We start from the raw sequence: 15,663 nt of genomic DNA on the forward strand, positions 1-15,663 counted from the left end.
GCGGCGGCTGCGCGACGCCGCGGCGCGACGCCGGCACGCGAGGGAGCAGGGGCGAGGCCACGAAGGCGGCGCGCAAGGCGGTCATGGCACGGGTGAAGGGCGCAGCGATAGTGGCCCGGGGAGTTGCATCGACGCGCACGTGACCAATGCGCGCGGCGTTGCCTAGATAAGGGCGATGGCTCCCGTGCATCGCGCTGCATGCCCAGAGGTGCGGACGGAGACGCACGCTCCACCTGTGCGATGGCGATTGGCGCACGTGCCGGGGCGGCGGATTGGGCACACACGTGGACCACGTGGCCAGGTCGCAATCTCCGCACCCGACGGCCACGCTTCGCCCGCCGCAATTGGCTGCCCTGCTCTCTAGAGCCGCCTTGGCTGCTTGCAGCGAGTTGCACAACTCTCTGCACCCCGCCGACGTCCACGCCAATCTGGCATTCCCGCGCCGCCGTCACCCTCCCTGCCACCCTGCCACCCCGCCACCATGCCGCTGTTCCCCCTGCGCCGCCCCTCCGCCCGGCGGACGCCTCCCTTCCAGCTGGCAGCGCTCTCCGCGCGCAGCGACACTCGCCCGGCGCACCGCAAGCAGCTGCCGTCGCTGATCGCCGGCGGCATCGCGGGCTCTCTGTCGGCGGCGGTGACGTGCCCGATGGAGGTCGTGAAGACGCACCTGCAGGCGTCCAAGGGCGGGTCGCAGGTCGCGCTCACGGCAAACGGCCCGTTCTCTATCGCGCGCAACATCGCGCGCGCCGAGGGCGTGCGCGGCTTCTTCCGCGGGCTGCTGCCCACGCTCATCGGCATCCTGCCGGCGCGGGCCACCTACTTTTGGGCGTACGCCACGACTAAGTCGTCGCTTTCGCAGCGCTTTGGGGAGAGCCCACTCGTGCATATGCTGTCCGCGGCCGCCGCGGGCGTGTCGTCGAATACACTCACCAACCCGATCTGGCTCATGAAGTCCCGCGTGCAGCTGCAGGCGGGCGCTACCGCCGGGAACCCTATGGTGTACCGCGGGTACGGCGATGCCATGGTGCGCATCTTCAGAGAGGAGGGGGTGGCCGGGTTTTTCAAGGGGCTCACCGCGTCGTACTGGGGCGTGACGGAGGGCGCGCTACACTTTGTCGTGTACGAGCGGTTGAAAGCCAAGCTGGTGGAGGAGAACCGCCGAAAGATCGCCCAGGGGCACTACTTGACCACCCCGCGCATGACGGAGGACCCGCAGCGACTCACCAGTTTGCAGTACCTGAGCGCTGCGGCCCTGTCCAAGCTGCTGGCGTCCATGGCCACGTATCCGCACGAGGTCGTCAGGCTCAGAATGAGGGAGCAGCCCAAGTTTGTCGGTGCCGTGCCGAAATACAGAGGCATGATCCAATCGCTGCGGGTCATCGCCAGGGAGGAAGGACGCAGAGGCTTGTATGCGGGCATGGGTACCCATTTGGCGCGCGTTGTGCCTAATGCTGCCCTCATGTTCTTCACGTATGAGGTCGTCGTTAAGTGGATCGAGAAGAGGCAGGCCGCCACTCCGATGAAGAGGGACAATCAGAGCAAGGTATGATGATACGGTCGCGATGGTATCTTTTGGAAGGCGTAACATACCCCTTTCCCCTTTTTTCGTTTTGTTTAACTGTGAGCTGATGGGAAGGCGGTGGAGTTTTCGTTTGCTCCGAATACGACTATGCCTGCTGGCTCTTCAACAGCATGTATTCCATCAAGCGATTTCGCATCTGGTGCACTGCACTGCCTTTTCCACCGAGACGTACTAGTGCGGTGGATTCCGTGATGAGCTCCACATCCATCCCCGCCGAACGATCTTTCCTCCACCAACTTCGCGCCTGTGTACAGATACACATACAACTCCCTTCAATGAATATCATCATGACACATCTGTATGCTCAGCAAAAACAAGCCATGCACAATTCGCTACACTGTACACGACAACCAAGCTCTGCGACTACATAGGAAAACATTGCAGACCGGCAGTCACCGACCATGGCGGTAACGGACAACGGCCGCAAAAGTTTAATGTTAGTGAACCAATTTTACATAAACTTCACAAGTGTTCTTCGCAACTGCTGGAGGGCGTTCCTCATCGGACACCTCAGCTAGATAGGGGTGGTGTTCCATATCCAATTCTCTTCTTACTGCTCAAGTGCTGTTACAACAATGCTACGATGAGCCTGTCTCCCATGCCATAAATTCCTGAGGAGCAACTGGCGAAGACTTCCGCACGGATGGCTTGAATAAAGGTGGCAGTCCCCCGCTACTCAAACGGTCCATGACCAAGGGCTGGGGATCTCTGCCCACCTTCAAGGGCACCGGCACAGATGGATGGCGGAACAGGCTTGTATCGGGTGCCGGCATCGGAATAGGCTCTGGCAAGGCAATGCGACTCATTCCATCGTCAATCGGAATCTGAAACTGTGGGCACGGAGCACGACCTCTAGAAAACATTTGCGCCTCGAGCGATTCTGTTGGTAAATGCGACCTAGACGTAGTTGCCACAGGGGAACTTGCCGGCGTTGGTGCCGGAACAAGGCCTCCCTCAGGCATATTCACGATGGCCTGCAGAGGCTTGATTCGGACTCCAAAGTCCGGAATCGACCTCGACCGTGGAATCTTGCGACCTCCAGTCGAGTTCCGCTTCTTTTCATTCTCCTTCTTTGCCGCGGCTAGTGCAATTACATCGTGAATCCTGCGCTTTGCGTACTTTGTCACGTAATCTTCACTGAAAGACTCGGGCACGTAGAGCGACGACATGCTCTGATGGCGGCGATGAAGATGATCGTCTCCACTTATTGGCAATGGCGGATGAATTTTCACCTCCAGGTCAGAAAAATTGCGTTCCCGCGCCACGTTTGCCTCTTCCGCTTCATTGATGAGCTTCGTCAACTCTGACACGTGATACGGTTCGTCCCGGCGACTGTACATCATCAAACCGATATCATAAAGCGTCAAACCAGCAGCAACACCCTTTTGTAATAACATCGTGGCTATTTTCAAACCTTGCAGCGATCCAGGAAGAAGCTTGCCATCAAGTTCGTTGTCCAGAATGTTTGCCTCAGAATCCGCGTCAAGATGTGCAATGTAATTCTTCAGACGGTCTGACAGTGGTTCCCGCACCATAGGCCAATCCATCCACACTGGCCATGGAATGGATTGCACCGTCTCCGGCAAAATGTATCCATGGTCGATGGGAACAAGATTATAACGGCGATTCGGGGCGATCGACTTGGTGACGAGAATATTCCCTCCATGACGATCGTGGTTAAGCGTCCGGATGTCAAGAATGGCAATACGTTGCACTTGTTCCTTGTCGAAGACGCCAGGTCCAAAGTCATCGGCATCGCCCACGTTCTTCATGAAGACTTGTAGAGCACCCATCTTTGTCCTCATACGCGAGAAAGAATCGTCAGGCGAGCCAACCGTGGACTTCTCTATGACATCATCCTCAAACACGTCATCCCCACCAGTCGTAGATATGGAATGGGCACGGATGTGTTTGGCCTTCTGGTTCTTCTCAGGGACATCTGACGAGAATTTGCAAGTAGCAAGCGCTGTCTGGGGCACCCGGGCAAAGCGATCATGGTCGAGTAAATATGCTGCAACTTCCTTGTACGCGCCTTCTCCCGCATGAAAGCCGCCAGAGCGACCCGAGAAGGACTCATTGGTGATACCCTCGTCACCAGAGTCGGAACTGAGACTCTTGGTGCGATGCAAGAAATAATTGAAGCTGTCCGGCAACGGTGAGAGTGGGGATGAAGAAAAGCCCCCATGAGCAGGCCCAAGCGAGAACTCTGAACCATTGTCCTCCCCAAAGCGCAGACTTATGGGTTGCGGTGCAGGCAACGCAGGGGGAGACATGTCAATGTCAGTAGCCTCTTCATCGACCGGCTTGAAGACGCAGAGCACATCACCATTTCCACCCCGAATAAAGTAGGTACCGCACACACCTTCCCGGGGAGGACGCTCCGCTCGGGCGCTTCCACGCTGGAAGGCGGTACGGACCTCATCGGTGGCGAGGGCGACCTCTGAGAAGTCCCAGGGTTCGAAGCGTAGGATGCGATCGTCGAATGTGGCATCACGGGGGATGTCGAGGCGTCCGTTGGGGTGGCCAGAGACCCACTTCTTCGCGGCACGTGAAACTAGCTCGACGGAAGGGCGGGACGAGGACCAAACCGTGGCGAGATCATCTTGAGAAAGCAGCGATGGGGTAGGCATGTGTGAATGGGAGGCATGGAAAGAGCGATGGGCATTGGACGGCAGGCTTGTGCCGAGGGGGGTGAAGAAGTCGGGATCGAGCGAAGACTTGACGGCAGACATTGCCGACACTGAGCGGGTCGGGATGGGGATAGAGCCAGCGGAGGGCGGAGGCATGTCGGGATATGTGATGGAGTAGTTAAAACAAATGAGGAAGCGGTGAAGGTGGAAGTAAGCAGGGCGGGTTGGTGGTCGTACAGGAAAATGCGGAGATGCTGCGAGACAAGAGAGGATTGTGAAGGTCACCGCACAAGGGTGAACGCTTGAGTGCCGGGATAGATGCGATGAGTTGTAGCGAGGTTGGCAGTGTTCAAGGCGAGAAACTCAAACGCAAGAAGCGAATCGGGGAGTCCAGCCCACTCTGATGTGGGAGAGATGGATGTCGAAAGTGGTTACATCATCATCATGAAGCGGAAATAATTTGAAATACGATTAGCTTGAGTGTGGAAACAAGCTGAACGAAGAGAAGGATGTCAGCGGGCGGCTGAATAAGGGCAACGAGGTCGGAGTGTGGACGTTAGCGGAAAGAGCAGCGCCGCGACCCCAAACGACAGAAACGGAAAAGAGTGAAGAAGGATAAACGAGTGAGCGAGGTATCAGTGATGAGGAGGTAGGCGAATGCGGAGCGATATGGGCAGTGGTGGCAGCGAGGGATTAGATAGGCGTTGAGTGGAGGGAGGAAGAGGGGAAAGTGGGGAGGTGCAGGGGAAGTGGGAGAAAGTTGGGGATGAAGATATGGATCCGGGTTTGAGTTGGGATATGAAAGGAAAAGTAAAGGAGACGACAGGAGGAAGGGGCAGGGCAAAAAGAAAAGACGAGCGGTATGACACGATACGCTGTACAGAAACGCTAGAGCGGGCCGCGTGGGGCCACGGAGATGAGATAGAGACTGAGCACACAGAAGTGGCGGGTGCAAGTGGAAGACGGCGAAGGAGTATGAAGGGACTGCACGATAGATGAGACCAGAAAGAGAAAGAACGCAGCGGGGAACAGGGTAAGAGGGGACTCAAGGGGAAAGGGAGAAAGGCGCGGAGGGCGGAGCGGGGGGGTGGCGGGTGGCGGTGGAACAGACACAAAACGCAATCGAACGCAAACGGAAGCAAGGTAGTCGATGCAGCTGGCGTCGCTGGGTAACGGAGGGATGCAATGAATAGGGGGATGAGGGGGATGAGGGTGATGTGGATGTCGAAGTGGTCGATCTCGTGGAGGAGGAAGAGAATGTTGGGGTAGGGGTGCGCACGCAGGGGCCTGTCAGGTCGGTGCGGGGCGAGGCAGAGAGGCTCGATTCGGGTACAGAACAAGTGGAGCAAAGGATTGATTTTTGGGTGTTGAGAGCGTTGAGGCCTCACGCTTCTTCCACGAGCTTCTGGAAGTGGGCCTTGTTTACTCACCCATGCCTTGGGATACGCTGCTTGTTCCTATCGCCACACGCATTCCTCTTTTTCTCATTGCTTTTCTCACCCGCATGCAATCTGCCAGCACTCTCCGCGTAATGACATGCGTCAAAATGCGAAATAATAATCTTAAAAAACCTCCCACACGTTATCCTATATCGTTTATCGCAACCTCTGATATGGCCTGGCCAGGCTAGCGGCCTGGCCCAAACGCCTCTAATTTCTGGCGTCCTTTCTCATATGAGACCCTGCCCGAACCAACCGAAACGCCGTAAATACATTCTGCTGTACATTACATTTTAAGTCCTCTCCAGTTCGCTGGCCAGCACACGCACTCGCGACACCTGGCCCCTTGACCTCAACGGTGTTCTCCTTCGCCCCAGACTTACTCGAGTACCTTGCCGGCGCTCCCTGGCCAGTGAAAGCGCTTCAGTGCGCCGAACCACTTACACAAAAAAAACTGTCCAAAAACAAACCCCTTCTTATTCTGACACCTTGCTGCAAACGGACAGACCTCACGGCTGACTTTCAATCACTTGCTCGATAAAAATTCTTTCGCGTTGACAAGTGATTCCTCCACGCTGGAATGACGGCACTAGCCACCCATTCGATCACACGTTGCATATCCAGTGATCGCCAGAACGGACCGAGATGTCATGTTCCACGTGTCACCCCTCCATATCGTGCTGCACCTCCACTTTGCGACGCGAAATGGCCCAATGCTATACGACACCTTCTGGCGTGAGTACTCCCTACAAGTACAGTACGTGGTCCGCAGGGCCCTGTGCACGACTGTTCGGCGATCTGTGCTATCGAAAGAGTCTAGTGATGGCCACGAGAAAGAGATTCGTTGGAGGAGCTCATGTGTTGAAAGGCCCAGAGCTCTCACTCCCTCAGCAGTGCCTCAGGAACGAACATGTAAGGGCTGGTCTCGACCACAACCACGGTTCAAGAGAGTTTTTGAGAGACAAAAAATCTAGGCGATGGCATTTTGTTTGCAAATCACAGGCGGAGATCGTGCACAGGATCCCACTGTAATGCAGCCATGCTTGTTTTTGATGAACCTGACAGCCCTCATGCTTTCGAATTTGTCAGCTGGTGGTTCTAGGCTGGAACAGAGGCAAATACCGAAGGTACCGTTGGGCCTGAGCGAGTGATCCTGCACGGTTTCTAGGCCTTGCAACTCTCGAGACTCCTGCATGGAACAGTACCCTTGGGTAAAGGGTACTCACAGTCTCGAATGATTGCGAACTCGCAGTATGAAGCTGTCCTCGTACTCGAGTACAGTGTCTTACATTTTCGATACGCTGCAGTAAAGAATCCCATATACCCCAGGTGCGGAGCCTCCTTTTTGAAGGATATTGCTCGAGAATTGGGATATTCTCCACCCGTCCTTTGATCGCGATGCCGCAAAACAACCACCACAGAAAGAGCCAAAAACATCATCTTATCATCATCTCGATTTACGACTCACTGCTCTCAAGAGACACTTGTCACTCTCCAACACGTAGACATTCGGACAGAAGCATGCTCCCGCAGAGGCATTTTGTCCCAGTTCAAACGTCCGACAGCCCACTGTATGTCGGGCCCCTGTCAGGATATGTGATTGAACGCTCGTTTCTTCAAGCCAACAAACCACGTTCCACCACTTGTTTCTACACGCACGATTCCCCCGCTCTGGTCCGGGCCCCATATCTAACAACTTATTCACGGGACTCACATCTCCGGCGAAGCACATGTGAGACTGATGGTGGTGGTTGCAGAATGAAAGCCACCACGCCGCACGTGCAAATGATTGGCCAGACGCGAATGCAATGTGACCAATGCGGACGAGGGTAGTCATGCGGAGTGGCCGCGAGACGTTATGCGCACCATGGAACACACGATCACGAGGGCACGTCGCGAGGTGCGGACAAAATGACCGCTTGCGAGGGGTGTCTACCGCAGGTTGCGCCCGACTTTCCGCCCTCTCACCCCCATCATTAAGCACAAAGGTTGACGTCCGAGCGACTCCGCTCCTCGCAAATGCTACAGTGCTGTCCACTCGGGAGTGAGTTCAAGGTCAATCCCCATGCCAGAGCTTGCCCTCCGCATGCATAACCCTTGCTACATGTCTAAGCGAGTAGTGGCGGATACTGTGCTCCTGTGCCATGCGACACTTTTTCGTAGCCTTGCGATTGCGAAACATGATACAGTATGTAACCACTTTCTCAACGCAACCACGCTGTATGGTAGAACGCCAAGCCCAGGCCCAGCTCGTATTGCGGTATAGATGCCGTGCAACTCGCTAATGAACACAACGATTGGTGCAGTCTTTGACGAACAATGAGACGCGCCGACAGCGGGCTTGTGTTTCGCACACCCCCCTCCCAAAGCACAGGCCCCGAATCTTTCTTGCTATCCTCTCTTACGGACTGCCTCCTCTCGGCATTCCCCCTCAAGATATTTAGTACGATTCAATCCGTTTCTTCAAACGACGTCCGATTTCGTCTACCCTAACAGCTCTCCGAATAATATTATTGCGATGCCTTGTGTCAAGTGAGCGGCCCACAGCCCGCGATCCACCGCGCATATCGACAGACAGACAGCGCAAGTGCTCGGAAAGGGAGTGGAGTGAAGAGCCCTAGTTTATTACCATTGGGAGCAGTGGCCTTCTTCCATCGGCTCTGTGCCACCGATCTCCCAGGACGTTCTCAAAGCCTGACGTTTAACCACATTTTTGTGATTGGCTGTCGCTCGGGACGTGGCCACGTTGCGAGCAAACTTGTGACTACAGTATGATGAATGTGCTTCCACTGCAGTCCTGTACAGTATTTCACAGCGCAAACTCCTTGTAAGACGCGTCAGCTGACGGACCCAAGGGCTGACGGTAAAAATGATGGAGCGGTGTGCCGCGTGGGCATCCCTCTGCGAGAGTTGTCATGCGGTAAGCTGTTGTGTTTCTGCTGTGTTTCTACCGTACAACCAGATTCATCCTTTTGCACGATGCCAGCCAGCCGCTTCAATCACGGATCGCTGATCGCATCGACTTGGTGGCTTCGCCACCGCGACCTCGTTTCCTGCGTACAGCACATCTGTCGTACAACATAAAAATTCACAATGTGTGTTGTGGTGGCCTGCGACGGTGTGCTACGCATCAACCGGTGCAGGCCTGTTTCCACCCGCCCTTCGCAGCAAGTGGAACCACTTGCTGTACGCGGCAACAAGCCTCCCCCGAGCGAGCTGCGTGTGCTGGCGATCCTTCAGGACAAGATACTTGTACACTGCACTGTCTCGTCCCCGATCGTCAGCAAAGAGGGGACACGGGTTGGGGGCTGAATTACGGTGAAGGGACGATTCAGTTTGGGCAAAACGCGTCTCCCTCTAACGAAACAATCGAGTGCATCCCTGTTGATAGGCCCCAAACGTCAAGAGTCCATGCCGACCATGTTCGAACGAGCACGCGCAGGAATTTGACGAGTTCTCAGGTAAGATCGAGAGTACTGGATGTTGACATCCAACTGACATCAGTTGAGGAGAGCGCACGCAAGTCTGCTACAGTATGGTATCTACAAAGATGAATTCCCTCACAAAGCGGCAACCTCGAAAAGTTAAAATTATACTTCCCCCTTCCAGAGACACCCCACCAAGCTATAGATACGCCTTACTCCAATTCTACGTCTGCCCCGTTCTCACGCCTGCGCCTTAATCGCTTCTTCCACATCGCCTTTGATTAGCTCCTTAAGCTCTGCGTACGCTTTGTCAAGCTGATCGTTAACGATAACAGCATCGAATAATCCCTTCTCGTCCTTGGCTTGGATCTCCCTCATCGCATTCCCCAACCTCGTGACAATGGCCGCCTCCTCCTCTGTGCCCCTCCCCCTGAGCCTCTTCTCGAGCTCCTCTACGCTTGGCGGCGCAATGAAAACGTACTTTGCCACAAGCTCCTTCGCTCTCGCTGCGCGGCACCCTTGCACGTCGATGTCGAGTATGCAGATCTTGCCTTGCTCTCTCACGGTCTCCACGGCCGCGACGGACGTTCCGTAGTGGCGCCCGTGCACCTCGGCGTGCTCGATGAACTTGCCTTTCGCTACGTCGGACTCGATCTGTTCGGCTGTCGTGAAGTGGTAGTGCTTGCCGTTCTCTTCCCCGGGGCGCGGGGCGCGAGACGTGTGCGAGACGGAGAAGCCGAATAAGGTGGGGAATTCTTGACGCAGCTTCTCGATCAGAGTGCCTTTGCCGACGCCGGACGGGCCCGCGATCACGATTGCGCTAGGACCTCTTGTCATTGCGCAAAGGTGCGGATGCGCTGCGTCGAGGGATGGGGGAGGAGAAGAAAGAAACGCTCTTTCGTGCGGAGGGCGGACAGATGAGAACAGATTAGCGAGAGGGATGATTGTGCAATCGCACAAATTCAATCGCTTCGAAAAGGGTAGTCATCTCATGATGACGTCACGGGCAGAGTGTAGACGCTATCGCCAGCTGCACCAACACTTTGCCGACAGTGTAATAATTTAAAATTGATCCATTTCGAAAATTTCAGATCCAGGTATCATAGATCTAAAGTTAGCGGCGTTCCGACAAGCGTAATCTGACGATATGCACAACCGCAAATTCTCGTGATAATAGACCTCGGGCTCTCGGCAGGTGTAAAACCCTTGTTCCTCACGCGTCTCTCTACCTTCACCACCTCACGACTTCCCAATGGCTATCACACTAACACCGCTGACATTTCTGCCAGCTCCACCCGTCGACAAGTGCTGCTCTCTTCCAATGTGCAAAGGTTAGGATGACGCTTAAAAAAGCACGCTCCCCGCGTGCTTTCATCGCCCCCCTGCCCCTGACCTCAGTGCGCCCGCAATCACCGCGGTGCCCTGTGCGCCTCACGCTGCGATGCGCGGCTAGTAAATTGTTGGTAATCGAGCTGTCGGAGATCCTTCGCAAGCCAAATCCGGCTCACATGAAGACGTTTACAGAACGAGTGTCTGCCGATCGTGCCAAGGACACGGATACCACGTTTGTGCTCTACAGTAGCGACGTAGGATATGCGCAGGCGATGGAACAGATGGAGAAGGTTGGGCTGATCCAGCCGGATGCGCTCGCGACTTTCCACGGGACTGAGTTGTATCAACGGAGATACAAGACGCCGGACCCGTACTGGGCCAAGATGGTGTGCAAGGATTGGGACCCCAAGCCGACGAGATGGGTGATCGGGGAGTATTTCAAGACCGAGTTGAAGCACTGCCCAGAGGACTCAGATGATTTCGGCCTCATCTTTGAGTGCAAGAAGAAGAAGCAGGATCGGACGGAGCTCTGCAGGGAGGTTGAGATCAAGCTCGAGCAGATGGGGATCACAGCGCGGGTAGGGAAAAGGGGAGAAAGCCGGAATATGATAGTGACACCGGCAGCAGGGTCGGTCGGGGATTTAGTCGGGTTCTGCCAGATGATGCTGAGAATATCAGAGAAGATGACGTTTGTATTCGGCGGGAGCGAGCTGGTGAATAAGAGCGTGCAGGGCAAAGAGAATTTGGGAATATATGGGAAAGATGCTGGGATCGGGGTGAAGGCCGCGGGAGAGCAAGTTTTTGTGTCGGAAAAGAACGGGATTGAAGCCCTGATGGAGGGTGTGATGTTTCATGACATATTGTGAGAAGGTAAGTCAACGTATTTTTTTTTTCTGAGAGCGGCGTAGTTTCTGTGATGAGGAAACTTTGAATCTCGTTAATAAGGATTTGCAGACTCAGGTTTGCGAGATGATCTCAACTCAATAACCATTCGACTGAGAAACGCGCTGTGAGAGAATTTTGGATGACACTTCTGTGTATCTAACCTTTTTACTGTAACTGTTCGTTTTTTGTCGTTCATTCTTGCGGGCGTTTTGAATTGTGTGTCCTTCAGCGATGACTTGAATTTAGACTTTACAAGCCTATTTCATGTGTGTTTAAAATTGTTGGAAGACTAGTTTAACACGCACTTCGCGAGAGAACCGGATCAAAATTTGCCCATTTCATGACAGAAAAGTTAGTTGATAAAATGGCGCATTCGTGCTTTCTGAATGAATTTGATATCAATGGAAAGCTGTGATCGAGCAGACCTCGAATCTGGACCTGAAACAAGCCAGAAGGCTATTCCTTTGGTCTGAGAGCTTCAGAGAAAAGAGGAAAATTGGCGGGTGATGCATCGATAAAAATAACCAAATTCTACAAATATCATGTTTGACCCGTTAACTATTAGTACAGCAATGCAAGTTAGCTAGAATTTCTCAGAGCTGCCTTCATCTGTGAACGAAGGAAAGATACCTTCGACCGTAAATTCTTGTCGGATGAGGAGTCATTAGGCAGGTTATCCTCTGTCAGCCCTAACACGGCCATGAGGGCACTTCTGGCCATTCTTGGCATCATATCATCACGTTGAACTCAGTGTGAGGATCATGCGAAACTTCAAAAACTTGAATATTTGAATGAAAACTAAAAATGTGATTATTTCTATCAATGACTACATTCCATCTTTTCACCTCCTCGAAACCCGGACAAGACCGCAAACAGAATGGATTTTGGGCCACTTGTCTTGCTTCAATTGCGTTGAAACCTTGTCCAATGCTTCAAAACACCACCATGAACGGGTTAGTGGTCAAAGATTGGCCAATGAGCTACTGCGACATTTTATTGACTCCAACAAATGTCCGAAAATTGATCCGGTTCTCTCGCGCAGTGCGTGTTAAAGATACAGAAGTGTTCAAAACAAGGGTGATACATTTGCGGGTGCAAATGGCGGGCACTGCTACGGGGGACAGATTTGATTTCTATAGCTGAAGTAGTTACGCCACAGTGTGGCGGCCACACACGGTGTGCATTCTGCACATGCTCCCATTGGCTGTCCTTTTGAAATCTGCGACTACCAGCGCCCGACGGGCTGTTCTGCCAGAGGGCCGCAAATCCCACGCAGATCTCCACCAGGGCGCATCCACGTGCACACGTATCGTCACGAAAATGGATTTGATGCACCGGCCGCGGTGCACCAATTAGCAATGCAATCTCCTCCCTTTCAAGCCCCCGTCTCCGTTCGCCGTCCTCGCCGGTACGACCTCTCAACCTTGCGCTCACCCATTCAAGCACCCCCTCCCAACCGAACCCCACCCGCAATCTTGCGGCTCCTCGCTATGCGCCCTGCCCTTTCCACGCCCCCCTGCCCTTTCCACGCCCCCCTGCCCTCACCCCCGCATCCCACCATGCACGCCTTCGTCCCCGTGCATCCCGTCCTGCTTCCCCGCTCGCACCACCGCTCCCTCATCCCCCGTCATCGCGTCTTCTCCCTTCCGCTCCACCGCCGGGTGCACGCCTCGGCCCTCGACAAGCCCCCAGCCCCCGTCCCCCCCACCCCCGCTAACGACCCGACCGAACCCTCCACACCCCCCACCACCCCCGCTCCCCGCCGCATCTCCGCCCGTCGCATCGATGCCTCCATCGCCTCCATCGCCCTGCCGGCCTTGGCCACGCTCGCCCTGGACCCGCTCGTGGCCCTCGCGGACATGGCCTGCGTCGGATATCTCGGCGCCTCCGCGCTCGGCGGAGTGGGCATTGGCAACAACGTCTTCAACCTCTCGTTCACGTGCTTCAACTTCCTCGGTATGGCCACCACCCCAGCCATCGCCCGCGCTCATGCGAGGGACGATATGGCAGAGGCCTCCCGCCTTATAGCCCAGGCACTCTGGGTCGCTGTTGTGTCGGGTGTGTCGGCGGCCTTGGTGCTCCTTTTGTATACCACCCCGATCGTGAGCTTTTTCGGCGCCAACGCCGCCATTATGCCGCAGGCCGTCCCTTATTTGAGGGCGCGCATCGTCGCTGCGCCCTTCTTTTTGGCCGCCATGGTTGGCAATGGCGCGTTTAGGGGCTTTCAGGATACCAAAACGCCTTTGTTTGTGGGTCTGCTTGCCAATTGTCTCAACTTGATTTTGTATCCGTCACTGATATTCGGGTTGAAGATGGGCATTAAAGGGGCGGGTGTCGCCATGGCCACGGGACAGACGTGCGCGGGTGTAGCGCTGCTGGCGCTGCTCGTCCGCACGAAGAAGCTCCGACTGAAGGATCTGAGAAAGCTGCCGCGGCCAGGAGAAATCTTTCCCTTGTTGCGCACGGGATGCGTGCTGTCGATAAGGACGCTGTCAATCTTTTCGACGATTTCGTACGCGACGGCCACGGCGGCGAGGCTAGGGACGGTGGAGGTGGCGGCGTTCGAGATCGGGAGGCAGATCTTCGCGCTGTTTGCGCGGCTGCTGGACGCTATCTCGGTGGCGGCGCAGTCGTTGGTGGCGCTGGCGCTGGGGAAGGGCGACTACTCGCTCGCGCGGAGGACGGCAAACAGAATATTGCAGATCGGCGTGGCGATGGGGACTGGGTTTGTGGCGTTGCTTATGTTGACGGTGAACAGCGCGCCAAACATTTTTACGTCCAACCCGGCGGTGAGGCAGATGGTGTCGACGACGTTTCCGTTTATGGCGTTCGTGCAGCCAATCAATGGGCTAGTGTTTGTGTTCGACGGGATCTACACGGCCGGGAGACGGTTCACGTCGCTGTCGGGGGCTATCTTCATCGCGGCGTGCACGGCGTCGTCGTTTTTGTACTTTGTAAGAGCCAACGTGATGCCTTTGCAATACGTGTGGGTCGGGCTGAATATCATGATGGTTTTGAGGGCGTCGCTGCTGGGGTTGGTGTACTTGACGAAATGGTCGCCCGTACCAAGACCAAAGTATCAGCCGAAGGGGGTCGGAAATGGGGTTGCGTAGGAGGTACAGATTTTTGACATACCGTACTGACTGTAAATTGTGCAACTACGCTTAATATTCGGAAGAAGATGCAAATGACTGGGCTGTCGAAAAGGATGTATTTCGATTCGGGGAGGGCATCGTACATGCATGACTGCATTTGGGAGTCTGCAGTGTAGATTCTACTCTATATGTACAAGTTGCACTGGGTGTACGGTACCCTTTAGGGTACCCTTAAGGGTACATACAGTATTACCGGACGATTCGGGGAGCTGCATGGTACGGTGATGCAGGCAATTCGCCAACTTGAGTATTGATGTGAGGGTGTGTCCCCCGACGCACTGCTCGCTCGTGGGCTTCCAGACACTTCTGGGGGAATCGACGAGAGCACTTACCCTTCGAAGGGTGTACCTGCGAAGGACGGCGGCGAAAGACGACATCGAGTGGAAGCACACGAAGCGGTGTGGGAAGCGCGGGACAGCTTGCAGTAACGAGGACTCGCCGGCACAATATCCGACCTGCTGGGACTGTAAGAACCCCTTCATGTAACGCACATCGTACGCAGCGATTGGCTGTATGCCCCATTGCTTACAGTCGCGCCAGGAGGACCAATTTGAGACAAGTGGAGCGAAAATCAGCACTGAGTTGAAATCTGTTGGAGACCGCCCACAAATGTAGATACGCCGAGAGCGCCGCCCCTCGCCCGCTGTGTGCGTCCCCGCCAGCCACCACTGCCCCTTTTCCCTTCCGCTGCCCTTCCGCCGCCCTTCCGCCTCCCCGACCAGCCCCATCCGTCGAAACTCGCGCCCTCTCCCCGCCCTCCGCCGCCCGCCGTCCGCCCCTCTCGCGCCGCCGGCAAGCCTCCCCCACCGCCTCTAACTCAACACTTCTCGCCCCGTCGAACCGAACCCCCGCCGCGTGACCACCGCCGTCTGCCCGTGCGCTTCCACCTACCCCCGCCGCCTTGCCGCCGCAGCCTGCCCGTGCGCTTCCACCCACCCCCGCCGTGCCCATACCGCACCCTCCTCGCTTCGCCCGCCCGCAATTTTCCGCGCCACCCACGCCGACCCGCCCCGCCGCCCCTCCACTTCCGCACGCCTTCGCCCCCCATGGATTTGAGCGACGCGACGAACCCGCGTCCCGGCCTGCGCCAGCCGTTCATCGAGACGGCGAACGCCCTGGCGGGGCTGTACAAGCAGGCCGTGTCTGCGGAGCGCGACGCGCGCGACGCGGGCTCGCGCGCGGCCTACATGCGCCTCATGCAGTGGGCCGCGCGCA

At 55.7% G+C, this 15,663-nt stretch overlaps 6 protein-coding genes; 3 read left to right on the forward strand and 3 right to left on the reverse strand.

Moving 5' to 3' along the window:
* Positions 1 to 481: 481 nt before the first annotated feature.
* CHC_T00007433001 (hypothetical protein) lies at positions 482 to 1,549 on the forward strand. The gene has a single exon (XM_005711034.1). It carries the CDS (start codon positions 482 to 484, stop codon positions 1,547 to 1,549), a length of 1,068 nt encoding a protein of 355 aa, XP_005711091.1.
* Positions 1,550 to 1,667: 118 nt separating this feature from the next.
* On the reverse strand, positions 1,668 to 1,868 carry CHC_T00007434001 (hypothetical protein). The gene has a single exon (XM_005711035.1). The coding sequence runs from the start codon at positions 1,866 to 1,868 to the stop codon at positions 1,668 to 1,670; it is 201 nt and encodes a 66-aa protein (XP_005711092.1).
* Positions 1,869 to 1,952: 84 nt separating this feature from the next.
* Positions 1,953 to 4,314, reverse strand: CHC_T00007435001 (hypothetical protein). XM_005711036.1 is given in 2 exon segments: positions 1,953 to 2,160; positions 2,161 to 4,314. 1 exon segment carries the CDS (start codon positions 4,312 to 4,314, stop codon positions 2,161 to 2,163), a length of 2,154 nt encoding a protein of 717 aa, XP_005711093.1. The 3' UTR covers positions 1,953 to 2,160.
* Positions 4,315 to 9,316: 5,002 nt separating this feature from the next.
* On the reverse strand, positions 9,317 to 9,913 carry CHC_T00009386001 (guanylate kinase 1). Its single transcript, XM_005711037.1, has one exon. It carries the CDS (start codon positions 9,911 to 9,913, stop codon positions 9,317 to 9,319), a length of 597 nt encoding a protein of 198 aa, XP_005711094.1.
* A 500-nt stretch (positions 9,914 to 10,413) lies between these two features.
* Positions 10,414 to 11,274, forward strand: CHC_T00007436001 (hypothetical protein). Its single transcript, XM_005711038.1, has one exon. It carries the CDS (start codon positions 10,414 to 10,416, stop codon positions 11,272 to 11,274), a length of 861 nt encoding a protein of 286 aa, XP_005711095.1.
* A 2,151-nt stretch (positions 11,275 to 13,425) lies between these two features.
* On the forward strand, positions 13,426 to 14,406 carry CHC_T00007437001 (hypothetical protein). Its single transcript, XM_005711039.1, has one exon. The coding sequence runs from the start codon at positions 13,426 to 13,428 to the stop codon at positions 14,404 to 14,406; it is 981 nt and encodes a 326-aa protein (XP_005711096.1).
* Positions 14,407 to 15,663: the final 1,257 nt, after the last annotated feature.

This window comes from Chondrus crispus, genomic scaffold, assembly GCF_000350225.1.
Source record: "Chondrus crispus Stackhouse genomic scaffold, scaffold_74, whole genome shotgun sequence".
In the NCBI taxonomy this organism is placed as follows: Eukaryota; Rhodophyta; class Florideophyceae; order Gigartinales; family Gigartinaceae; genus Chondrus; species Chondrus crispus.

Coding starts and splice junctions, on each gene's coding strand:
- CHC_T00007433001 (XM_005711034.1), top strand. CDS start 482: ATGCCGCTGTTCCCCCTGCGCCGCCCCTCCGCCCGGCGGACGCCTCCC.
- CHC_T00007434001 (XM_005711035.1), bottom strand. CDS start 1,868: ATGATATTCATTGAAGGGAGTTGTATGTGTATCTGTACACAGGCGCGA.
- CHC_T00007435001 (XM_005711036.1), bottom strand. CDS start 4,314: ATGTCTGCCGTCAAGTCTTCGCTCGATCCCGACTTCTTCACCCCCCTC.
- CHC_T00009386001 (XM_005711037.1), bottom strand. CDS start 9,913: ATGACAAGAGGTCCTAGCGCAATCGTGATCGCGGGCCCGTCCGGCGTC.
- CHC_T00007436001 (XM_005711038.1), top strand. CDS start 10,414: ATGACGCTTAAAAAAGCACGCTCCCCGCGTGCTTTCATCGCCCCCCTG.
- CHC_T00007437001 (XM_005711039.1), top strand. CDS start 13,426: ATGCCGCAGGCCGTCCCTTATTTGAGGGCGCGCATCGTCGCTGCGCCC.